Here is a 26219-nt window from a genome sequence, read left to right as displayed (position 1 = left end):
TGCGGGGAGCACAGTTTTCCAGAGAATCAAAGGATCGGTTTAGTATAGCCTTTCAGTGCACCCCTCGACAAAACAAGCAGTTAACCCATGCACGGGCACAGTCCCACAGCATGGGAGGAAGAAAAAAATTTAATGGAGCTATGCTTTAATAAAACATCAACATCACTAATACCCAGCTTTTGTTTCCTTTCTTTAGACTGTGAGCAAGCTGTTTATTGCAGCAGCTAATGTTTCTGCAATTTACAAATGTTCGGCCACAAATGAAGTAGGAAAAGATGAACACACCATTGCTTTTCTTGTTACACGTAAGTTTAAAAGAAAAACAATTTATTGCCATTATTCTAGATTAAACTTTGAGGTCATTAAAAAGTGTACATTTTATTCATGGCCATCAGTCTTGGGTTTACTTCAAATCCTCTTTTACCTAATCTGGTATTTGAAACAAACAGAAATGTGTGGAATTAATACAAATGCCCCTCTTTCAGTGTTCTTTTACATCATGAGTTTCACTATAAAATTGTTACAGGGCTGAACAGACATTATAGCAAGACCAGCCATGATCCCATGTTTTAAATATTGATTTGATTGGGCAAAGATTTAGTGAACTTGTACACCAATTAATTGCCTTCATGTACAAAACTGATAGAAAACAAATAAACTGGCAAAGGAAATAACTGGTTTTCCAAGAAAATGCAAAAATTCTCTGCAGACCAACATTATTGACATTATTGAGTTATTTTATGACAATCACCTATGCTAGTGGGATGGGGATTCACCGTAACGTATTTGTAAAGGATGGTACATCACTAGTGAACAGGATGATGACAAATTTTCTGGAATTTTTTTCTAGCTTTTGCAAAAAGCAGTCATTCACATTTCTCATTTATTTAGTGAGGTCAGCTGAAAAATGATCATATCTATGGCCAGTCAGAGGTTCTTTCATCCTTTAGTCAAAGCAGTTTTTCCCCACTTAGGACCCTTGTTCCCATTGCATGATTTCCACAAGTGACTGGGCTGTAGGGAAGCCATGGAGTGCATAATAATATACATAGTAGATGCAGCTGGTATGGTAGGGATCAATGATAATTGTGATAGTTGTCTGTTGGTTAGTGCAGTAGGTGCTCAGCCTAAAGCCAGGTACACACTAGAAGATTTTTTTTTTCATTCAACCCGATGAGAAAGAAAGAAAGAAAAGAAACCTGAAATTGCCTTACTAACACAAGCAATGTTAAGGCGGTGATATCCTCCGCTGTGCCTTTGTGTTCTGACAGGAGGACTCCCCCCTACTAGAACACACTGATCAGCACTGGCAACTATTGGCTCAAGGCACTGATCGGATGTGGGTCGGATGTTGATTTATCAGCATGCCCGCTCGACAGAAGCTGTTCATGAAACCGGCTTCTGTAAAACAGACAGCTGTGCACACGAGCTGAAAGTCGGCCGGTTCGGCAGGATTTCGGCTGATTTTCAGCTCATGTGTACAAAGCTTTAGAATGTTCATAGACTGTGAGCAATGGCTCTACTGACTGAAAATGATGGCATTCAGATTTTTTGATAAGGCAGTTTAAGGAGCAATAATGATGTACACAATATAGTAACCAATATCAAATAATCAAATTTCACTTTAAGTTGTCAGCACAATGCAAGATGATTACTTTTGTCTTTCAGGGGAGCTCAGCATCAGCATGAACCCTGAAGGCAAGCTCACCGAACAGGACAATGTGACCATCAGATGCAACGCTGATAGAGATACATATGAGAAACCAGCCTGGTTCAAGCTGCGCTCTGCTAGACCAGTATCAAAAGTCAGCTGTGAAAACTTAAATACTTTCAGTAAAACGGAAATGGATTCCTCTATAGTGGATACAAATGGAGTAAATGTCACCTCAGAGCTGTATTTACAAGACATCTCTTGGCGTGACCATGGTGTCTATATGTGTGAAGCATATAATAGGAAGATGCAGAAGAAGGAATGTTCTATCATAGAATTAAATATTCTCGGTAAGACTGTTATTTGTAATACCAGAGGCATATTTGTATTCAAATGCAAATAATTGAAGTCCATAAATATGCTGCATGGCATCTTACATATTCCTGTTTTCACACAGCACTGAAAGCTCCTTTTATTTACCCTGAACTGAAGAACCAGACTACCAATATTAGTGAAACGGTGGAGGTGCGCTGCCAAGCCACTGGTACTCCTGATCCAAAGATCATTTGGTTCAAAAATTCCCAGGCTCTGGTTGGAGACTCAGGTAACAAAAGATAAAAAATAATCTCATCTAAGCATGTCAGATTAATTTACTACACAGGCAGATGCCTCCTTTAGAACAATGGGTAGGGAGATATTTGTCCATCCTCAAATGAATGACTGGAGCATCTATCCCACCACAATATCTAGCTGACAATAATTGTGGTTTGTGAGTGGCACGGCTCATTCTTCCCTCTCCAAAGAAAAGGGAAGGTTCTGGCCACACTCAAACAGATATTTTCCAACTCTTTGTGTTTGAAAAAGAGCCGCTCCAACTGAAATCATGGAGGGTCTTGACTATGCTGTCTGCCATCCTAGAAATGATCACAACCTGGTGGATACTACGTTACCTTGTCATTGCAATCTCTTTCAAACCATAAAGTATTTCCAGCCAGAACATTGTTTGTAAGAAGTCAGAATGTTGTTTTTCATTTTAGATAGTTTAGAGAATGGTTAAAACACACATTTTTTATTTTGATGTCAAAGGAAAGATTTTCCTCCACTTCATATCTAGAGACACAACAGGAAGTAGATGATCTTTCCAAAGTAAGGGACATTCTCCTTAACAGCTGTCACTGGAACGAATGTCCCCATTGGAAGATGTTATCCAGAGTTCCTGGCCCAGTGACAACTCAAAGTTTTACAGTTCTCCTCAGGAAGGTCACTAACTAGGGCCAATCCAGTGAAGGAGAGAAGGCAAATTACACCATTGAGAACACATAAAGCAATAAAACATGACAGAGGTTCTAATCCCTCGTCACTCTGTCCAAAGGAAAAAAAATGACTTTAGATACACTTCAAACTATTTAGAAGTCCATCACACATACTTTGACAGTCAGGGAGTAGGGTGAAATCATCCCATTGAGCACACAGATAGCAATGAAAACCTTACAAGGGTTCTAACCATTCTTCACATGTCTAGAAATAGACTTCAGAATCACCATTGTCTCCAAATGATTTTGTTTTTCATTTTCAGGAATAATATTAAGGGAACATAACAGAGCTTTGACTATACAACGTGTAAGAAAACAAGATGAAGGGTTTTATTCCTGCCGAGCCTGCAATGATTTGGGTTGTGCTCAAGCAGAAATGTACTTTACAGTGAATGGTATGCACTGATTCATAAAAAATAATGATCTCTCTCACGCTATATATATATCCCTGTATTGACTTCCTCTTATCAATATAAAGACAGACTGTGCTTATTAATAACAGGTGTTGTGTTTATTCACATCAGTCTTTAACAATGCTCCAATATTTTAGCAATAGGCTGCATGCTTATTGACAGGATGTATTTCACTGTAAAAATCAATTTAATCCACTTATAGTTCAACATTGCTCTGAGAATATTGTTGCCAGAAGTCACCCTTAGAAAAAAGAGTTTTTTTTCTGACTTACAGTCAACTAGAGGACTGTACATAGATTTGTGCAAATGATTTAATAAAAAATAAATCTATTTTATGTTTTTGAAAAACCCTTTTTATGGTGATAGATAGTATCAGAACAATGTTCCCTACTACAGCAAAGGTGTATGCACATGATCCTCTGATTACCATAGAAGGGAAATAACACTGTTCAACAGGTAAAAAGTTTTGGGCATAAAATTAGCTAATCTTACATAATTTTGGGGTGCTGAAAACGAAAATGACCCTAAAAAATGTTGATTGGCTCTAGTTTCCATGATATATTCACCCATCTAATGACGTAAGCCATTCAAAATTATGATGCAACTTCAGCTGCATATTGCGCAATTGATACTGGTGACCAATAGAAAATTGCATGTATACTGAGATGATGCAATATTAGCCTTTAATTGCATCACTTCACTGCATAAAAGCTGCAGTATCTGTAGCTGATTGTAGTTCGACAGCGTCTTTACATTTCGTTTTATGCTTATATAGGCTACTCAGTAATGCCTCGAACTTGTGTGAATAAAGCAGATAATTTCTGCTATATCTGCGGTGAAATAACTTTAATCTCACAAAAAAGGATAACAGGAATGATTAAGAAAGCCTACAACTTGTATTTTGGCTGCAAAATAGGAGACCAGGACAAGAGCTGGGCACCACATATATGCTGCAATTCTTGTGGGACGGCACTGGAGCAATGGTTGAATGGAAAAAAGGCATCTATGCCTTTCGCTGTGCCAATGATTTGGAGAGAGCCAACAGATCATGTTAGTAATTGTTACTTTTGTATGGTGCCTCCAATTGTAAAAGGGCTAAATAAGAAGAAAAAGTTATCTGTGCACTATCCAAATATTCCATCGGCAATACGTCCAGTTCCTCATGGAGAGGGGCTACCAATTCCTAAAGCACCAGAATCCTTCGTGGTTGAGTCAAGTGAGGAAGAACCTGAAGCGTGTAGTCACGTGCAGTTGTAAGAGATAGCCCTTTCCTCGAATACAAGAGAAAAGCCAAGAGAAGCAAAACCGACACAAACTGAAGACAAAACTAGTGAGAATCCTAAGTATTAAAATGATTCAACTTAGCTTATGGCTATAATTTTTCTTGGTAATCCTATGCAATATATTATGCCATTTAGGCTTTGTTATGTAGTCAATATCACTTGCTTTATATTTGTGGAAAGACATCTATCTATATAATTATTGTGCATTATGTAGTCATTACGCCTATAGTAGAAAACTTTCCGTTTACAGAAAAACTAGAGCCAATTGACAAATTTCATTGTTATATTTGAACTCAGAATGTGAAATTCATTAAGAAATGGATCCTTTTGTTTCCAAAACTGGCAAAAAATAAAAATTTGTTGAACAGTGTAATCTGTTTACCTAAAAAACAAAAAAAGAAAAACAACAAAAACATATTCTTTGCAGATGAAAGATCAACACGTATTTACTAAAAGTCAGAAGCTCAAAACATCTTGTCAACTCATAATGTTGAAGTTTAATCTGATTATAGCGCTGAGCGAACTAATGGCGCTTTATAAATACTGTATAATAATAATAATAATATTTTGCCTTTCCTGGTTCCTCCCTCTCCCTTCATCATCAAGTTAATGAAATGTTTAAATAAAACCTTTCTCTTTTCATCACATACCTTATTTTAGACCCAGTGATGTCATCACTGAGTCTCTGTGCCTCTCTATGCAATGCCGGCAGATCATGGTTAGTGGTAGGAAACAGCAGGGTGCTGTACATAACTTCCTGAAAGCATCACATCACACTGCTTCAGTACTTGTTTTAGGAGCTTTGAGCTTTGGTGCAAGCAGTGGTCTGGCTCCTGGGAGGAGTTATGCAAATATCTGAAATCCTGTGAATGAATGAAAGAGAAGGGAAAACACAGTAAGGCTGGAAAAGTAGTGCTAGATGATGCTGGACGTCCTTCAATCAGGAATTAAGGCAGTCTCTGTCTGACTTGCTGCAGCTTCTAAAGCACACTGTGAGACTCACAGTGCATAGTAAAATCAGAGTTAGCAATTTCAGTACAGGTGAGAGGCTGGAGTTCAGGGTACAATATTTGTACATAAAGCATACCTTAAGCAGAAGCTTTTTTTTGCATTTTGGTAGTGAAGATTTTTGCCATCTATTTTCAAAAATTTGGGGAAAATTTGTTTAGGAAATTTGATTTCATGCCCTGTCCTGTTGACACAACAGGACGCAAGAGCAAAACTTTCCAAAGTGAGGGAAATCCCCTCTTTGAGAATTCTCAGTGTGTCCCTACTGGAGATTTCCCCTCTTTTCCTGTTCTGGGGAGAATTCAGAGTGTTAGATTTTAATTTCCTTTCAATTCTGGTGACAGTATTGATAGTGACAAACAGAGTGAAAATTGCCCTAACAGAGAATAAAGCAATAAAATCCTGATGGGCTCTAATGACCCTTCGCTCTATTCAAAATGTAGAGGAAAAAGTTTGGGCTTTAAAAATACTTTATTTCTTTAATACTTCATTTATTTATTTATTTATTTATGGTTAATAATGGTTTCATAAATGGTTCATAATGGAAGTTTGTTTCTTACCAGCAGTTAGGAGGCTTGCTAGATAGGATGGGATTGTGCAGTAATAGAACTAGGACGTTAAAAGCCCCATGCAATGCTAAAGTAATCAAACAGGAGAAATGTTCTGTTGAACCAACATAGCTTGCCTCATTTTCCTTAGTAATCCTCCTTTCTCAGACTTAATGGACTATGTTTGATGACTTTACAGCTACCCTAAAACAGAGAGCTGACATAAACTGTCAAATGTCCAATTGTTTCCCCCCTAGGCTCTGAAGAGAAAACAAATCTGGAGCTCATTATTCTGGTTGGCACTGGCGTGATTGCCTTGTTCTTTTGGATGCTACTTGTAATCATCCTCCGGACCGTAAAGAGGGTAATGATTCAAGATTCTCTACTGTCCATCAGTATTTGCTTGGCATGACAAATGAAAACTGACTGCAAGCCCTTTGTTTCAAGTCCTTGTCATTGTACTTATGTCAACAGACACATTTTCCCTTTCAATGCCATCAAACTGTTCCATGATTTACTAAAGATGTATTAATTTGGTTTTAATTGCAATTGCCCTTAAAGAAAACATTCCTGGGCATTCTTTTCTTGTAATGAAGAAAGAAATTAATTATGATCCGTGTGAACACTCCCTGCTGATCTCTGCTTCTTCAGCATTATACAGTAGGGGCACAAAACGGAATTATTTTGTCATTTATTTCACTGTTATGGAAAGTTGACCAGATGTGTTGTGTGTTTCCAGCCCAATGAAGGGGAACTCAAGGCTGGCTATTTATCTATAATTATGGACCCTGGTGAAGTGCCGCTTGATGAGCAATGTGAAAGACTACTCTATGACTCAGCAAAATGGGAGTTTCCAAGAGATCGCCTCAAATTAGGTAGGATATTGTTATTAAAGTGATTGCAAAGGGATTTTTAAAAAATAGATATGTTATATTTACCTGCTCTCTGCAATCGTTTTGCAAAGAGCAGCCCAGATCCTCTTTTTTCTTGGGTCCCCTGCCTTCTGAGTGACACATAACAATGGGGCACATATGTGTTCTTGATATCGAAGAGTGCTCTGTGTGTCCATTTAGACACAGAGCACAGCTTTGCCACACCCCTGCTGTCCTCAAATTAATTGCATGACAGCAGCGGGAGCCAATGACTCCCACTGCTGCCTCCATGGCCAGTGGGGAGTGAGCCAGAGCAATCTGGCACAGTGCTGGGTCGAGTTCAGGCTCAGGTAAGTAAAGGGGGGGGGGGGGGTGTACAGAAGGTTTTTTTACCTTAATGAAGAGAATGCATTAAGATGAAAAAAACCTTCTACCTTTATAGCCACTTTAATATTACTACAACTATCCAATAATGGCATAATAATATTGTAAAAAAATATTATCTGTATAATTCTTGCCCATCAGAGAAGTTTATACTCTGATGTCCACAATAAGCCAAATCTCTTGGAAAAAAAGAACACACAAACATGGGAACATATCCAAATATTAGGCTGGCCATAGGTGGATGAATTTCCCCATCCCCTCATTTGAGATGGGTGAAGGAATCCTCCCAGCTGTGTTATTGTATTCTGACAGTGGGACTCCTCTGCTATCAAAATACACTCATAAGCGCTGCAGCACCGATCAAAAGAAAAATTTCCCTCATTCCCATTCAAAAGAAGTCGGGCTTCTTTCTAACAGGAACAGCCATAGATGGATCGAAATTTGGCTGGTCCCTGCTGAATTGGACAAATTTTGATCCATCTATGTCCAGTTTTACTGTGTTTGATTGGTTCGATAGAATTTAATGACAAGTGACATGATTTTCAGTAACATTTAGCAGATTTAGTTTCCATTTACATTGCAGCCTAACAACCACTTTAAGTCTGAGTTAGAAATGATATTTATGAAATACAACACTATACACAATGTTCTTTGCTTTTATATCAAGTTAAGTATACACACCGTGGGGCTGATTTACTAAAGGAGTACAGGCTGTTCACTTACTAAAGTGCATGTTAACTTTAAAACGTGTATGTTCATTCAAGTGAATGATAGTTAATAAGGTGAATCTGTTGAATTATGTTCAAGAACAAGATTTTTGCAGCATATAATTGGTTGATTAAAGTATACATATCATTATCTTATTTACTAAGCTCAATGAACATTCACTTTCCTGAGCCAATAATCTATTATCCTTTAGTAAATGAATTCCACTGTTCATATCAGATTCTTTAAACAGTGATACCTCTTAGACCACATTGCTATCCATTTCAGAGCTATGAGTCTATCCCACAAACAACCGATTCAGCATTTATTCCTGTTTTACTAAAGATGTAAAGATTCATGACTTGGATTCATTATTTTTTATGACATTTACTCTGAAATGTATATTTCCGTTGAAATCCTTCCTTATAATGAATTCTCATTTATAATATCTTGCATTACACAGGGAAACCCCTTGGTCGTGGGGCTTTTGGGCAAGTTGTGGAAGCTGATGCCTTTGGAATCGATACAACTGGCACTTGCAAAACTGTTGCAGTGAAAATGCTGAAAGGTAAATTTGAAGTTCACAACCGATCTTAACAAATTGTTGGCTTGTTTATATTTTTATGACGGTATGTTTGTTTTAACAGAGGGAGCAACTGATAGTGAATACAGAGCATTGATGTCAGAATTAAAAATCCTCAGTCACATTGGTCATCATCTGAATGTTGTGAACTTGCTTGGGGCCTGCACTAAACTAGGAGGTAAGGACACCTCATTCTGTCTACCAGCTTTCTAGTTTTTTCATATCCTTCTCCATGCTTATTATTATAAATAAGGGGAAATCCTACCCAACGGGTACACAGGTATATAAGCATACAAAGTTTCAAAGTCTTTTCCTCCCCACCCAAATCAAATACAAACATTTTACCTGGAATTCCATTTTAACGTCAATTATTTTAAAACTTCCCTTCTATAATTGGATATGCCACAAGCTAGGTTGGATCACTTCAAAAACCACCACTGAAGTCAGCCATATAGACTAGACTTTGTTGGATTTCTTTAAAGCTTCAAAGATTGCAAAGTACTCTCACAATTCATGTTTGCAGGTTTTATCTAATATTTATAGACTATTTCCTATATAATTTATTTTTAGCATGTTTCTTTTTATGGTCTGGAGAAGTAGGTACCTGGCAGGAGGGGATGAGGTTGTCTGAATGGGGGGCAGATTGGAGGTAAACAAATACAAAAAAAAGTTTAATTTTCTTTCCCACAGGTCCACTGATGGTAATTGTTGAATACTGCCAATTTGGAAACCTCTCTGCATATTTAAGAAGTAAAAGGAATGACTTTGTTCTGTACAAGGTATTTATAAGTTAATGAAACACACAACATGTTCTTTTAATCATTAAATATGTTTACATTCCTAAGTGTTTTAAACATATTGTACTGAATTGCTGTAGATGGAGTGCTGTTTGACCTCCTTCCTGTCTCCGCCGTCTGATCCCACGGACAAGAGGCAGAATGTTGTTACACATAAAAAACGTACACATAAATGCAGCCTTAACACTGGGTAGCAGTATACATTTTGACATATCAATGTGTCTACATATAAGCAGAAAGAGTATCTGTTCCATTAGCAAAACATTTTAACCAGATCAAGTCATGTTCACTAATTTCTATTCTGGTCTAACTACATCATTCTGGTAAATACATATTAAACCAAATTTAATGCCAGAAATCATCCTATCTGCAGAGGGGAAAAAAATATCTGGATGTATAGCCAGGATGTTTTTGGGTGCTTACAATAGTACAAGAAATAAACAAGGCCTAAATTTTGAGTGTGATGTGCCATATTTTTATGGGTCAGACTTGTCTTAGTATGGGTATGGATAAAAACTATATATAAATATTTTTTTATTATTATTTATTGATAAGATTAAGTTTTTTTTTAAGAAATATGATATTAGTGTTGAATGAAATATTATACTGTTTTGGGATTCTACTCTTACAAGAATTTTTTGATTGATTTCTACAATATAAATTCCCTCCAACTCAAATGCCACCCATCTGTGATAAAGATGCTTTGAGTGCCATAGAGAGTGGGGCTGCACAGCGAGTGCATGGAAATATGAATAATGCTTCAAGCACAAGAAGTAGTGCTGTGCAGTTGAGTTTGTTACTCCTGGTTTTTGTACTGGTCCTGTTTAGCATGCACCTGTGGACTTGCTTGGCCAGATATTATACATAGACTAAATATGGATCGAAATTTGGACATTTCAGCAGGGACTGGCCAGATTTCGATCCATGTGTGGCCACTGTGGTTGAACAGAATTTAATCTAGTGATCATCTTCTGTTCAACTGCCCTGTTGGTATACTTTCCTTTGATCAGTGCCATAGGCAATAGAATGCAGTGCTGATCTGTGTATTCTGGCATTCCCCACTGTCAGAATACAATGGCACAATAAGTAGGATTCCCGCTTACAAATCAAATGTGTTGATGGGGGATTCGGGTCAGTTTTTTTCTATTCATCCTGCTGGCTGAATGAAAAAAGTGACCCACGTATGGCCAGCCTACAATTACAGGTAAGCTCTTGCTGATTGCCTTTAAGTATGATTTTGGATTGTGGAGCAAAAACAGTATGTACAAAGGCAACATTTAAATTCCATGAAACCTGCTTTCAACTTGGCCAGCATGTTGTCCACATATTCTTCCATTTACTTAGTAATAGAATATGCTCTGAACAGCATACTTCAGTGAAACTTAGTGAAAGGTGCAGACCATAGAAATGTAGCTGAATATTCAAAAGCTGAAAGCCGCATTCTCTGCTGACTGACAAGCTTATATTTTCCTGTTTTGAAGACCAAGTCTGTGAGGTACAGACAGGCCAAACAGCACTATGTGGAAACACCCAGAGATCTGAAGAAGAGACTGGACAGTATTGCCAGCAGCCAGAGCTCAGCAAGCTCTGGTTTTGCAGAAGAGAAATCTCTGAGTGATGTGGAGGAAGAAGAAGGTAGGACATTTATATTTAGTGAGGCATAACATTTTTTATATTCAATTTTTAAACCTTCAGATTGATGTAAATACTCTGTGGCCCGTTGTAGAGTATTTACATCTGTAAAAAAGAGTCCATACATATTAATTCCTTCAGGACACATGAGGCAGAGGTCTCAAAGTTTACAATATTAATAGTTTTCTTTCAAAATGAGAGATTGTCAGCAGCATGCAGTTTCTAATGGGATTTTATCTATTCTAAGTTGAAGAGGTTTGCAAGAACCAGCTCAGCATGGAGGACCTCATCTCATACAGCTTCCAGGTGGCCCGTGGCATGGAGTTTATGGCCTCACGTAAAGTAGGTGCTTCTTTTTTTGTGAGAACTTAAAGCAAAAAAGTAACTGGATAATTGGTTTACAGTGTATTTCTGAATGTTAAAGAACTGGACACAAATATCTGATCCCTCAAAAAGGTCACCATAATGGCAATTTCAGCCACAGGCAAATTTGAATGCAGACAAATGATTTATAAAAATAGCCAAATTGTATTATTATATTAAAATTCAACTGGAATATACTGATGGCACACTCATCGCCTCACTATTTGTGTTGCTGCATCTTCTGTTGGTATTGGAAGATTCCATATAAAATGGGGCTAACATAAAATTTTCACAGGTACAGTATCATGAACAGTGATGAGAACGCCAGAAAGATGTTACGCTGAAAATGCTCTTTTACCTTCTCCCCAAACTAAATAAAGTATATCTAAAGCCAAAGCTTTCTTTGAGATTAGATTATGAAATAGTTAAAACCATTACTTTTTTGTGGTCTGTGTCCCATTAGGGTCTGTGTACCATGAAACAACAGAATGCGATGGGAGATATCTCTTCTGATAACAACTGTAAATTATTGAATTTTCCATCATTCTTTATATCAATACAAATAGAGATCCAATTACTAAAGGATCAGAACATGTTCACTTCATAAAGTGAATTTTTGCTTTTCAGGAGAATGTTTATTCAACTATGTAAATGTGGAGAAAATTCACTTTGCAATGAATACCCAAGGAAAATGAACTAAAAACAGGATATTGATTGCACATGATTGGTTGATTGAAGCCAGCACAGCTTCATTTATGAGACAAGCTAAATGAAAATTCCCTTGCAAAGTGAAAAATAGCCCTATCAGACTACAATAAAAACCCAACAGTGTTCTAACTCTTTCCTGACTTCTTCTTTTTTATGGTTTACATATACTTTAATAGACATACATGAAAGTCTTCCTTAAACTGACATAAAACATGCTATTGCAACAAAATATCTGCTAAAACATATTTTTTTTTTGAAATATGAAGTTGTAAACACAAATAGTTTAATACTCAGTGCTGCTGTTTTTACAGTGCATTCATCGGGATTTGGCAGCTCGTAATATACTTCTGGCTGACAACAACGTGGTCAAAATCTGCGACTTTGGCTTGGCACGTGATGTCTATAAAGATCCAGATTATGTACGGAAAGGGGATGTAAGTAATTAGAGTTTTAGAATCTTAAATCTTTTTCTAGTGTTATCTTGTTTTTCATTATTTGCTACTAACTACTCAACTCCTCCTGAAGGCCCGGCTTCCTCTCAAATGGATGGCGCCAGAGACCATTTTTGACAGAGTCTACACAACACAAAGCGATGTGTGGTCATTTGGGGTCTTGCTATGGGAAATCTTCTCATTAGGTGAGTCACACATATATATTTCTGCCTTAATGGAGGAAAATAAATGTACAGGAAATCCGTATGTTAGTCTGACCATGATGCCATTCTTAATGATTCATCATAGCAGTTGCTGGATATAGTCAACCATTATTTATTTATTTTTGTAGTCCTTTATAAATAATTTTCTTTTGTATTGGCTAATTGGAATAAGTTGAACCAACTCCAGCCTTTAACTTCTTGCCGACCAGCCACTGTAGAAATACGGTGGCAGGGCGGCATAGCTGCGCAAAACCACGTTTTAAAACGTGATTTTGTAAAACAGGTATGGGGCACGCACGAGGCGCGCCACTGCCCTACCTGCGCCGCCAATCGCGGCCGCAGGTGTCAGTCACCGGGTCACGGCCGGTCATTACCTGCTGTGTCCCGGCGATTACCGGCAATCACTGACAGAGAGCACGGCTGCAGTGTTTACACTGCAGCTGTGCTTTCTGTCAGTTCGCTGTCAGCTCCTTACATGCTAATCCGGAGAGAAGAGTTTATATCTCCGGATCAGCGTGTTCCCGTGCTGATCGCCGCCATAAGTCACTGATCGCCGCCATTATTAGTATAAAAAAAATTAAAAATCCCAGTATCTTTCCCGCCATTTGTAAACGCTATAACTTTCACATAAACCAATTAATTTACACGTATTGGGTTTTTTTTAGCAAACACGTCGCAGAATGCATTTTGGCTGAAATTTATGCCGAAATTTGATTTTTAAATTATTTTTACTGGACATGTTTTATAGCAAAAAGTCCAAAATATAGTTTTTTTTTCTCAAAATTGTTAGCTTTTTTTTTATAGCGCAAAAAATAAAAACGCACAGGCAATCAAATACCACCGAAAGAAAGCTCTATTTGTGTGAAAAAAAGGACATAAATTTCATTTATGTACCGTATTGCATGACCGCGCAATTGTCCATTAAACTAGCACAGTGCTGTATAGCAAAAAAATGGTGTAAATTTCAATATCTATACCATAGTTTGTAGACGCTATAACTTTCACACAAAGCAATCAATATACACTTATTGGGATTTTTTTTACCAAAAAATACATTTTAGCCTAAATGTATAACTAACTTTGAGTTTACTATATATTTTTTATAACTGAAAGTAAAAAATATTGTTTTTTTTCAAAATTTTCGGTCTTTTTTTGTTTATAGTGTGAAAAATAAAAAGCACACAGGTGATCAAATACCAACGAAAGAAAGCTCTATTTGTGTGAAAAAAGGACATAAATTTTGTTTGGGTGCAGCATTGCATGACAGCGCAATTATCAGTTGAATTAGTGCAGCGCCAAGTAACAAAAAGAGGCCTGGTCATTAAGGGGGGTAAATCCTCAGGAGCGCAAGTTGTTAAGAGTCATTATTACTGTATTATTATTATTATCATCATTATTATTATATTAGTGCTGTCACAAATAATGCTTTTGTCTTTTTTTCTGTGCACTAAAGTGCATTGAGATCCCATTTAAAAGGAATAGATTCCCTTAACACAATGCACATTAACAAATGAAAAAAAAATGCATTTACGCAACACAACACTTTGAATGGGTCCTAAATGACCAACATCTTTCTTTTAGGCGGATCCCCATATCCTGGTGTCCAGATTGATGAAGATTTCTGCAGAAGGTTAAAAGAGGGGACACGGATGAGAGCTCCAGATTACGCAACTGTGGAAATGTAAGTCACCCACACAGCAGAAGGAACATCAGGTAGACCTAACAGTAAAAAAGGGTTTAACCTACTGACTTGATTTTTTCGCACCAGATATCAAACAATGCTGGACTGCTGGCAGGGGGATCCCTTACAGAGACCTACCTTTACTGAACTAGTGGAACATCTGGGAAATGTTTTGCAAAGAAATGTGCAATTGGTAAATATTTTTCTCTTGTTTTCGCCTCGCTTGAGCATAATTCCAAAAATAATCAATAACATTCAAAAACATAATTTAGTGAAGCTTAGGACTATACTATGTGCCATTTGTTTCCATTTTTATTCTTAGGATGGAAAAGACTACGTTCCAATATTAGTGACTTTGAACATCGAAGAAGATTCGGGTCTCTCAATGCCGACCTCACCTGTTTCCTGTATGGAAGGAGAGGAAATGTGTGATGCAAAATTCCACTATGACAGCTCCGCCGGAATACGGTACTGACCTAATTATAACCTGTATTTCCTACAAACATGACATATGTTGCAGAGTATTTTTTCATGTCTAGAATTTTCATTGCTGCCTCTTGTTTGGAAGAAAAACACAAAAGTCACAAAAAGATTATATTAAAGTGGTAGTAAAGTCTTTTTTTTAACTTGTACCTACAGCTAAGCCTATAATAAGGCTTTCCTGTAGGCACAGTGAATATCTCCTAAACGTGCACAGTTTAGGAGATATTCACACTGCATGCAGCCGGTGACAGCACCAGTGCATGCGCTCTGAAGGGACAGAATACCTGTGCCGCTCCTTCAGAACTCCATGCCACAGCTGAAACTTCTGTGCACATGTGCGGGAGTATCCTCATCGCGGCTCGGCTAGTCAGGAGGCCGGAGCACACGAATCCAGAAGGAAGACCGGGTGAAAATGGAAGCCCTGTCAGCAGTGACAGCGTGCCGCTAGTGGGCTTCGATCTAAGATATGTATTTCATAATGTGCTAGTATGTGATGCATACTATGCCATTGTCTGGGAGGTTGAAAAAAAAGGCAGCGGTTTACTATCACTTTAACCTCCCTGGCGGTATTCCCGAGTGTAGCTCGGGGCAAACTTTCAGTACCAAAAGCGGTAACCCCGAGCTACACTCAGGATTACCCTGCAGCATTGCTCCGGGATCCCTTTTTCACTTACCTTGTCCTGCGCTCCCGCGATGTCCCCCATGCAGTGTCCCCGGCCATCTCCTCCGGCTGATGCCGGCATCCGCCTTCCAGGTTCCGTTCCGTATGGACGTATCCATACGGAACGGGACGTATGGGACATACGGAGGACTGAACCGGCGAGAAATTCAACAATTTTAAAAGTGACATTCACGCAATACACTAAAATCACATAGTAAAACATTACTGTATCAAAGCATTTCACATACATTTTGTCCCTAGTGCTTTGTCCTGTGCCCTGCCTGCATTTTTACTGTTCTTTCTGCCTGGAAACTGAGACACGTCCATGGCGTCCAAAAAACGTCCCTTTAGTTCAAAAGCGGTTTTAGACCAGCTAGAGAACAGCGATAGTAAATTAGAACCACTTTCAGAATTGAGTGATAATGATTCGTGGGGAAATTCGTCATCAGACACTGAAAACGATTTTGCGTCGAAGCTCAGTGATGTGCAAACTTGGCGCTCTATTTCAAATTTCAGTGTTTTTGGTTTGATTACATTATTGAATTAAATGTATTATTAATATTTTATTATTTTTTATGATTATCTATTATATTATAATTTATGATTTTGTGTTTCATATTTTATCATACCCGGGATGTTTACTAGACTCTTGTTTGGACAGATTTCAGTGAGTTATTCCTAAAAATTACAGGCCTACAATAAAAAAACAACATATTTCCATGCAAAAACATGTACCGCTTTGAGCACAGAAATATTGACATAATCATACCGCTAGGGAGGTTAAAGCCTGACTTTAGCTAAAACTTTTTATTTTATTTTGCAAAGACTGTGGACCAGTTAGAGCAGGGGTGTCCAAACTTTTTTCAAAGAGGGCCAGATTGGATGAAGTGAACATGGTGGAGGGCCGAACATTTTTCCGAACATTCTTTGAACCATTACAATTAAATGCAAATAAATTATTTTATGCCAAGTTAATTGCAAACGACATACTTTTTCATTTCATAACATTAAGATCAACTGACAGCTGAGTTTTCACAATGTATTGAAAATAAATTAAAAAAAAACTTACCTGCACTAATGTGAAGGGTGAAAAAGGTAGCTGGAGCTGAAGTCTCTGTTCGGCAGCCGGGAGGGGAAGAGAAACACACTTCAAGCTGGAAGCCCGGCCCTGACGTCACCGCCCTCTGTCGCTCCCAGCGCGGCGCAGTCACGCATGCGCACTGCTCTCAAGCAGATGACTGTCTGCCACAGAAGGGAGGACCATGCGACAGCCGCATTTACACAGACCAGGGAGAATGCGCCGCAGTCAGGCATGCGCACTGCCCTCTGCTCTCAAGCAGAAGACTGTCTGCCATAGAAGGGAGGGCCGTGGGAGGGCCACATTACACAGAGCAGGGAGGGCTGTTGGAGGGCCGTATTAAACCGACCCCCGGGCCGTAAATGGCCCGCGGGCCGGACTTTGGACATGCCTGCATTAGATCATCATGACAGAAAGGAGACCTGCATTTTCAGGGACGTCAACAATAGTAGCCTACTTAGAGCCCCAATGCAAATGATCTTTAAAGCCTAGCTACAGCCATTTTTCCACTTTAGGACAGATTATGGAACAGTTAAAACTTTTGTCATGATTTTATTTCTGTCTGTGATCCCGCTAAAGAGTTCATCCTTCACTCACTATGGATGTTACATGCTTACAAAAAATAAAAGGGCTGTTATCACAAGTATAATGAGGCACGGACATCATTAAAAGCTAGGTCAGAATTTCTAACCTCTTTCCACTAATGTTGGAGGAAATCCCTTCAACAGAAACACAAACAGTAATACAAACATGACAGAGGCTCTAACTCAGGCATGTCCAAAGTCCGGCCCGTGGGCCATTTACGGCCCGGGGGTCGGTTTAATACGGCCCTCCAACAGCCCTCCCTGGTCTGTGTAATGTGGCCCTCCCACGGCCCTCCCTTCTATGGCAGACAGTCTTCTGCTTGAGAGCAGAGGGCAGTGCGCATGCCTGACTGCGGCGCATTCTCCCTGGTCTGTGTAAATGCGGCTGTCGCATGGCCCTCCCTTCTGTGGCAGACAGTCATCTGCTTGAGAGCAGTGCGCATGCGTGACTGCGCCGCGCTGGGAGCGACAGAGGGCGGTGACGTCAGGGCCGGGCTTCCAGCATGAAGTGTGTTTCTCTTCCCCTCCCGGCTGCCGAGCAGAGACTTCAGCTCCAGCTACCTTTTTCACCCTTCACATTAGTGCAGGTAAGTTTTTTTTAAATTTATTTTCAATACATTGTGAAAACTCAGCTGTCAGTTGATCTTAATGTTATGAAATGAAAAAGTATGTCGTTTGCAATTAACTTGGCATAAAATAATTTATTTGCATTTAATTGTAATGGTTCAAAGAATGTTCGTAAAAATGTTCGGCCCTCCACCATGTTCACTTCATCCAATCTGGCCCTCTTTGAAAAAAGTTTGGACACCCCTGATCTAATGGCTTCAATACTTTGGGAGCCATCGAACTAGGACAGAGGACAAAAATGTGGCTTAGGTGGACTGTTGTCATTTTGAGTTTTGTGGACTGAATTTGTCTCCTACTTCCCATCCCCATGACTATACCTTCATAACGTTCTGTTTTATGATCATGCACAATGTGGAGGCAACAGCAGATCATATTTTGTTTGCATTGTAATCACTCTTATAAAATATATTTAACATCATTTATTATCTACAGAATAATCCAAAACACAAAGAGAAATAGCCGGCCTGTCAGTGTGAAGACGTTTGAGGATATCCCTGTAGAGCCTGCAGTGAGAGTAGCCCCTGATGTAAGGATGATTAGTATTGGCTGCAGGCTGGTTATTATATTACAGCATTCTTTGAATTTTCTACCAAGTATTAAACATGTTGTTCATATTTTAGGACAACCAAACAGATAGTGGGATGATACTTGCATCGGAAGAGTTGAGGACATTGGAGAACACGCAAAAGTAAGCACAGTTATTTAGGTAGATGAAATGGCTTTTATTTGGCCTCTTTTTTCACTTTTATTCAGTAAGAACTGTTCTGTATTTCTGCACATTTACAAGCTGAATTGGTGGTTTTTAGGCAACGTGAAACAGTTCTTACTTAACACCAATGAAAAGACCAATTAAAATGATCAATATAATATGATTTATTTGACCTGCTTTTAAATGTTATCATTATATGTGAATATACTGTAATTATACTGAATAAACTGTTATTGTCTATAACTGTGCATAGTAAATTACTATAACAAATAATGTAAGGCCCTTAACAGTCAATAAAGTTGTATTTTTGATTTTCCCAGTTGAGGATTGACAAGTGAAAAAGAATCTTTTCTTTGAACATGTATCAGTTGCTTTATGTATTCCTTGATCTATTTCAGTTCAGGCCCAATTCTAGCTGTAAGCATGTCCTTTCCCAGTCAGATGTTTTCAAGCAGCGAAACTAGTTTTAACGTTCCTGGTGAATGAAGGGATTACAATATCTGTCTAGCCAAAACTAATAATTTCGTTTTTGCTATTTGCTGTAGTGTTAATTTCCTCCCTTATATCTCTTAGGGACTCTATTTGTGAGATCTCTATTTTAGTTCCGAGGTCTGCACACCTTTTGTGCCCTTTATTTATTTGATATTTTAAAAAATACAGCAGGCAATGCTGGAACAAGCAAAGCTGGACTGGAACACACAAATTTCCCAGTTGGACAGAAACAGAACAACATGGAGTATGAGATCACTCAACCTCCTCCACCCAATGCAGATTGTTCTGGACATCAGTGCAGAACTCTGACTCCTGCCAGCCATCAGTGGAAGTACATTGATGAAAAGAGTAGGCGCCTGATCACAGATCCTTCAGCAAAAAGCTTATTGATACTCATCTAAAATAAGTCTTTACAAAATCTAACATGTTTTTGTCTTGTATTTGTAACTGTGTGACACTCTTTTGATTGATGGACAGACAGGATTGATGGGCAGTTACAGGATAACCTTGCTGTTCGTGTATCTAAGACATAGGGGGGTTGATGTACTAAAACTGAAGAAAGCAAAATCTGGTTGCAGCAATGCATGGTAGCCAATCAGCTTCTAACTTCAAATATAATAGAATAAAGCGAGCGCTCATCAAATAAAATGTATAAAGCAGCTAAAACACTTGAGGGAATCACAACAGCCTCATGTTCTGACAAATAAAAGTAAAGTGCAGCGCTAAAAAGGATCAACATCAAAAAGTTTGTTCAAAAAAGTTTGTGCAGAGAAAATAAATATATATAGATGTGCAAAACCAATCAGGTAATCCCACAGCTGTAAATATTTCAAACGGCTTGTGACAGAGGGTATGGCAAAAATGCGCACTCACCGACCGCGCATAGGAAATGCGCATATAATATCCATCAATCAGGACATAGTCATGTTGGGTGCAGAGTCCCTCATGGTAAACTGCAGCAGAACCGGATTGGCTCAGTGTGCTGTCCCTCCTCCAGTAGGAGTGCTGCGTGCAGGTGACAGGTGCGGGATGAGCTCCGCCGCTCCGGACTGACTCAGGATCTGCGCTCAGCCTGACAGCTTCTAACTTCAGTTTGCTTAATTAAGTTTTGACAAAAAAATAAGTTGGTTGGTTTCTATGCAGAGCTGCACCAGATTTTGCACTCTCCAGTTTTAGTAAGTAAACCCCATATTGTATTAAGCCAGGGGCTCACTTAGCCCACCTGGATCCAACTTTGGCTAAAATATCAGTTTTGGTAGACTGACACTTTACAAAAAAATAATAAATGCACATATTTTTGCAGGAAAAAAATGTGCATTTATTTTTTTTTTTTTGCAAATCAGCCTGCAAAGCATTGCACCAGTGGTGGATTGTGGGTGCAAAGCCTCCTGCAGATTCTTCCTCCATACCCAGGTAAGGACTTTCAGTTAGAGAGCTGGAGGAAGTGTGGTGATCATATTTGCACCATGTCACCCCTTAAATATGGGTGTAACATGTAACATGGTGAAAAAGTCTTCAACTCCTAGGCAGCAAGTTTTCCTACATTGAATAAAATCTCTAAAAATGTTGACTGTTTTCCATAAAAAAATTAAATCCTTTCACTGTGCACGAGTTTCAGCAGCATATAGTCAGCTGCCTTTTTGTGGCTAACATAAATCTGTAGTTTTTAAATGCTTGGACTCAGATGATGGCCATTCATATTTTGACTCTCAGCCTGGGTTCACATATATGCGGTGCGGAATATCGCATGTGATTCGTACAGGAACCGCACTGCGTTCCTGTGCAAATCACATGCGATTTTTGTGCGGTGCAATTGGAGCCACACATTATGTATGGCTCTATTCTCACCGCACCCGCACCAAAAAGGTGCAGGACCCTTTTTTGGTCTGCATTAGAATCAGATCGCATGGGTATTCACACCTATGCGATCCGATTCTGCACATCGCAACACGTTTTGCGGAACGCTTTCGGGGTGTTGTTAACTTAACATACACACCCGCAGCGGTTCGCATGAACGGGGTGCGATTCTGATGCAGTGCGGAATTTGCACAGAAACCGCTGTGAATTCCGCACCGCATCAGTGTGAACCAGGGCTTACTTTAGTAAATGTTTGAGTTAATTTTTATGCTTGCAATGGCCTACCAGTATCATTGAAAATATGAAAAGTTAAAACATGAATATTACATTTTGTGTGTTTTGTTTTACTATTTATCTATTTGTCTATGCTAATGTGCATCTAGGTGTTGTGTCTCCATCTCTCAAATGTTTACTAGAAATTGTAGGGAATATATTGTCTCACTGAACAGTTTTGCATAGAAATCCTGCAATGTACCACAGACAGCATCAGTATCAGTATATGTCATACCCAGGCCCTAGCTGTGACAATATTAATTATGCTAAAAGCTGTATTTATATCTATAATAATTGTTATGGTCTTACCACTCAATAAAGTAGCTTTGCTCAGTTTACTGATGTAGTAATTTTGGCCATAGCACACTGTTTAATAAACCTGAACAGCATTTACAATTACTGTATTTCTAATTAATTTTAGTATTCTGATGCCAAGTAAAAGCAAAGAATCAGTCACATCAGGATCCTCAAATCAAACCAGTGAGTACCAGTCGGGATACCACTCAGATGACACAGAAACTGCACATGACACCAATGAAAAAACGCAGCTGCTAAAAAGGGGGAGTTCACTTGAGATCTACTACAGGGAGACAAAACCACACCAAGCTGTTATCGAACTGAGCACTGAGGTATAGACACTCAGAACTATTAACATCACACCATGCACTAATAGAGACTGAAATTATGGAAATCTGCTCTGCATCAACACCACTGGAGGACAGAATTTCAGTTCTCTGCAGAACTAGGTCCCCTGGATGTTTCAGTACCAGGTCAGGAATGGCTTTGCCTCAAAAGTATGGACATTTATATATTTTTATACTGTTCAAGAAACAGGGTATGAATCATTGGGAGCCACATGCCACATCTGGACGTTGAGTGACTCACAACTAGATTTCCTGAAGACTAGTGAAGCTGGTAGTGTACGTGTATGCCTTCTATTAATGCCAAACTTGGAGAAGATCAACAGTTGTTAACAACTGTATGGATTTATAAACAGGCTCAACTGGACCATCACTGATGGAGCTGTACTGGGTTCCATGGAAACCTAAATATGATAATAATGTTATATGCAGACATTTGAATGTTATTGAATATGTAATTGTACAGTATACCTGATTACAGATATGCCACATCTATTCCAGCATTCAATGGATACATATTACAATACTGTGTATCCTGTTTTTAAGACAATTGCAGAAAATGGTTTCATATCTGAAACAAAATAAACCTCAGTTTGTGGCTCTATCTGAAGCCTCCTTTGATGGCTTGATATCTGTGCTGTAAAACTGAGATCAACCTTGAGCCGTGAAACACTTATTTTATGCAAAGCCTGTTGCCACCTGTTGCTGTCAGTCTACATGAAACTTTGAAAATCTAATTTTGACTGAGTAGTGCAGTCAAAGGTTCACCATTGATCTCAGTTGTTGAATTAGCCCAATTGTATGTCATCTGAAGAACAGGAGTCAATGAATTATACACTGGCTACATGCTATATATCAGTTGCCAAAGCTTTGTCTATTAATAATGTTTTCTGTCTGTGCAATCTGTGTTGTAATAATACACAATAGGGCTGATTTAGTAAAACTGGAGAGTACAAAATTTGGTGCAGCTCTGCGGAGAATCCCATCAGCTTCCAGTTTTTTTTGTCAAAGCTTAATTGAACAAGATGAATTTAGAAGCTGATTGGCTACAATTCACAGCTGCACCAGATTTTGCACTCTCCAGTTTTAGTAAATCAACCCCAATAAGGCAATAACAGAGATGTAAGATATAGCAATAACTCTGCAGTAACCGTTTTGTTTGCTGTTTTCAGAAATACAAACACCTGGCACCTTAAATACTATGCAAACTCAGTTTTTACAGATTTAAAAGTCTAAATATGTGTGTATCACCCATTATGCACCACTTTTTACCATCACCGAGAACCTCCTTGGGTGTCATTGGATACTGTCACAATACAGGGCAATACAAACAGTTCAACATTTAAATATGTACAGTCAGTACTAAACTGAGACCTGTGCCTTTTTTTTCAGTCACACTCTTAAGGGTTGATTTACAAAAGGGCTAGAGCATTTTTATAGTGAAGATTCACTTTGCAAAGAATACCCAATCAAGTGCAAAGAAAATTAAAAACAGAGGATTGTTTACTCGTACACGATTGGATAATTTAAGTCAGCAGAGCTTCATCTTATTCACTTAGCCAGCTTTTTTCAACCAGGGTGTTTAGGCACCCTGGGGTACCCTCAGATGTCTTTAGGGGTGCCTTGGCAAAACGCCTAAAAATTGTCCAAAAATTGCACACAAGGAGATGAATCAGCCCACCTTTTAGTGACACAAAGCCACAGGTTTTTGTGCACTACTACAACCTTTTAGCCGCCAGTAACCTAAAAACCAATGCTGTCGGAGTTGATAATGAGGACATTTGGATATGCACAGAATCTTTGTTAGCTCCTTCTCTGCCCCTCTCCATCATCACTTGGGTCACGTTATCTGAGTGAAGGAGAGAAACTGAGGCAGAAAAGAAACATTGGAATACTAGTCAGTACCAGTGTACAAAGGTGTATTTGCTTTGAAAGAATAAACAATCACTTCTAATATCGGGTGTCCTACATGTGTGGATGTTGCTGTGGTATCTAAAACTGTAAGTTTTGTTTTTTAAATTTTGGAATGGGGAGATTGTGCAGAATTTAAAGGGTGCCTTGACTGAAAAAATGTTGAGAAACACTGCACTAATTCATTGAAAACGTCCACTGAAAATGAAAATTCACTTTGCTAAGTGAACAGTCTACACTCCTTTATTAAATCAACCCAACAGACACACACAAACACATACCTATCAGAAGTAAAATGAACACTAACACAGATCAATATATTGTATATATCTTGTAATTATTTTCATGTAAAGGCAATAAGAACACGCTGTTGTACTTATTTATAGTGCAACAGAGTGGAAATAAGTGTAATATATGTTATTTATAACTATATGGACTACAATGTCTTATTTGTGTATCAAGATAAACACATTTTAAATGTAAATACTCATAACAGCTGTAATGCATTTTTATTGTGAATCCTAGTTGCCTGGCTTAAAGTGAACCTGTGGCCAGGCTATGGGCATTCAAGTGTTCACATATGTTCAGCTACCCTTGTTACCCCCACCCAGCAACTGCTACTCTAATGTAAGTACAGAGCAGCCGGAGCTCAGGGAGTAGGGGAGAGAGAATGCTGAGAGAATAACCTGAATGACTATAGTGACCCTGCTGTGAATTTTGAGAATTATTTACTTCACAGTGCTTACAGGTAAAGGAGTCAATGAGGGCTTGGTTTAATGTTTATTTACTGTTTGTTAAGAATATGTAAATACATGAATGCCCAAAATCTAACTACAGTTTAACTTTAAAGGGTAAGTTCACAATTATATGGTTGTGCATGTATTGAAATATGTGTTTGTTGGGTGGTTAATGCATTATGGCTGCATTGATAGATGCATCCATGCTTTTAACATGGGCTGTGTAATAATTATGTCATTATGTATTCCAAATGCAGAGCATTTTTCTTGTAGATTTGTGTCCTGCACCAAGTACCAAATGAATGTCTACACAATTCATACAGTCCCCATGCAAAAAAGGAAATGTATTCAGAGAAAGCACCAACATATAAATGTGCAGAAACTCAAATGTTTAAAGTTCACAAGTATGTCTGTAATAGACAAAATAGGGATATTACAGTTGAAGAAATTCGAAATGAACCGTTGATGGTATATATAAAGATCTCTCTCTTTTTTTTTAATCCAAACAAAAGATCTCTTTTTGGCTATGCAGAGAAGGCTTTGGGACTGTAATAAGCCTGTTACAGAGCATCTAAAATGTTTGTAACCCAATATATTGCTCTGCTCTGCTCAGCTCAGTGTATGAACTGTAAATTATTATATTGATGAATGTTATTGGTACACTCATTTTGTAGAACAATTTTATTTTAACTTTATGGTCAATAAATGTTGAGCGTATGAATGTGTTGACATGCTGCATAATAGCTAATGGATGAAAAAGCCATAAAAACTCTCAATACAACTTTCAGATAAGCTATTTAATGAATTTATTTAGATGATCAAGTATGGTTAACTTTCTTTTGTTTTTTGTTTGTAATTATGTAAGATGTATAATTAGTTTGAATTTAAAGATGGAATAAAATATTTTTACAAAGAATGTTTCCTACCCTGTTGATGTGCATGGTATACAGTACTTGCTGTAGAAATGACAATAGACCAGTGAGATGATATTTAGCCTTATAGTCGATTTAATAAACGTAAAGTGGTTGTAAACTTCAGACATGAAATATGAACAAAGAATATCCCTCTATAGCATGTCCTGACAGTAGAAATCACTTCTGAGAGGTTTCCAATGAAGAAAAGTGACCGGGGAGGGAGTTCCAGCACACAGCCAGTGAATGACAGCCTCAGCTTTGATCCTGTGTGCTGTATGAAGAGAAGTGTGTCCCTTCCCTACAATCATCTTTCAGAGCTCTCCTCACTGAGCTCTGCAGTGTGTAACTTCAGCTCTCCATCCCTTGTTTTCTGACAGCTCAGACAAAGGTTATAAATTCTGGACTTTGAATGCATGTAGAGAAGTCTGCAGATAAACAGGCACAACTTGTGAAGGAGGATTTATTTCATCTCTGTGTATCACCTGAGACCAGTCACTTTACTGGGTAAATGTAAGGGTTTACAACCACTTTAAAGGACAAATATAGACAATGATTTTGGCAGCTTTATGAGCTTGTAAGATGCAATATATTTATATTAAATGTTTGTTTTTGGGTTTAGATAGGCTTTAAGGATATAAAGGAAATTCAGTAGGCAA

The 26219-nt window shown here is 38.4% G+C and overlaps 1 protein-coding gene across 2 annotated transcripts in view; it reads left to right on the top strand.

Annotated features, from left to right (window-relative positions):
* The window catches only part of KDR (kinase insert domain receptor), a 51843-nt gene extending 26278 nt beyond the window's left edge, over nt 1-25565 (top strand). For both annotated transcript variants that reach the window (XM_089669261.1, XM_089669262.1), the window contains exons 12-30: nt 197-305; nt 1669-2001; nt 2109-2255; nt 3228-3359; nt 6474-6580; nt 6956-7091; nt 8641-8745; nt 8825-8938; nt 9451-9539; nt 11039-11192; nt 11437-11531; nt 12572-12694; nt 12786-12897; nt 14497-14596; nt 14684-14789; nt 14919-15064; nt 18462-18555; nt 18650-18717; nt 21782-25565. In XM_089669261.1, the coding sequence (XP_089525387.1) occupies nt 197-305; nt 1669-2001; nt 2109-2255; nt 3228-3359; nt 6474-6580; nt 6956-7091; nt 8641-8745; nt 8825-8938; nt 9451-9539; nt 11039-11192; nt 11437-11531; nt 12572-12694; nt 12786-12897; nt 14497-14596; nt 14684-14789; nt 14919-15064; nt 18462-18555; nt 18650-18717; nt 21782-21995 (2484 nt within the window). In that variant the 3' untranslated portion in view covers nt 21996-25565. The remainder of the gene's footprint in view (nt 1-196; nt 306-1668; nt 2002-2108; nt 2256-3227; nt 3360-6473; nt 6581-6955; nt 7092-8640; nt 8746-8824; nt 8939-9450; nt 9540-11038; nt 11193-11436; nt 11532-12571; nt 12695-12785; nt 12898-14496; nt 14597-14683; nt 14790-14918; nt 15065-18461; nt 18556-18649; nt 18718-21781) is intronic.
* The last annotated feature ends 654 nt before the right edge of the window (nt 25566-26219 follow it).

This window comes from Staurois parvus, unplaced genomic scaffold (assembly GCF_062004578.1).
Source record: "Staurois parvus isolate SC_StPar_1 unplaced genomic scaffold, SC_StPar_1.0 ptg000071l, whole genome shotgun sequence".
NCBI classification, from domain to species: Eukaryota; Metazoa; Chordata; class Amphibia; order Anura; family Ranidae; genus Staurois; species Staurois parvus.
The sequence above is the reverse complement of the archived record's forward strand: the minus strand, read 5'-3'. Positions and strand labels throughout refer to the sequence as shown.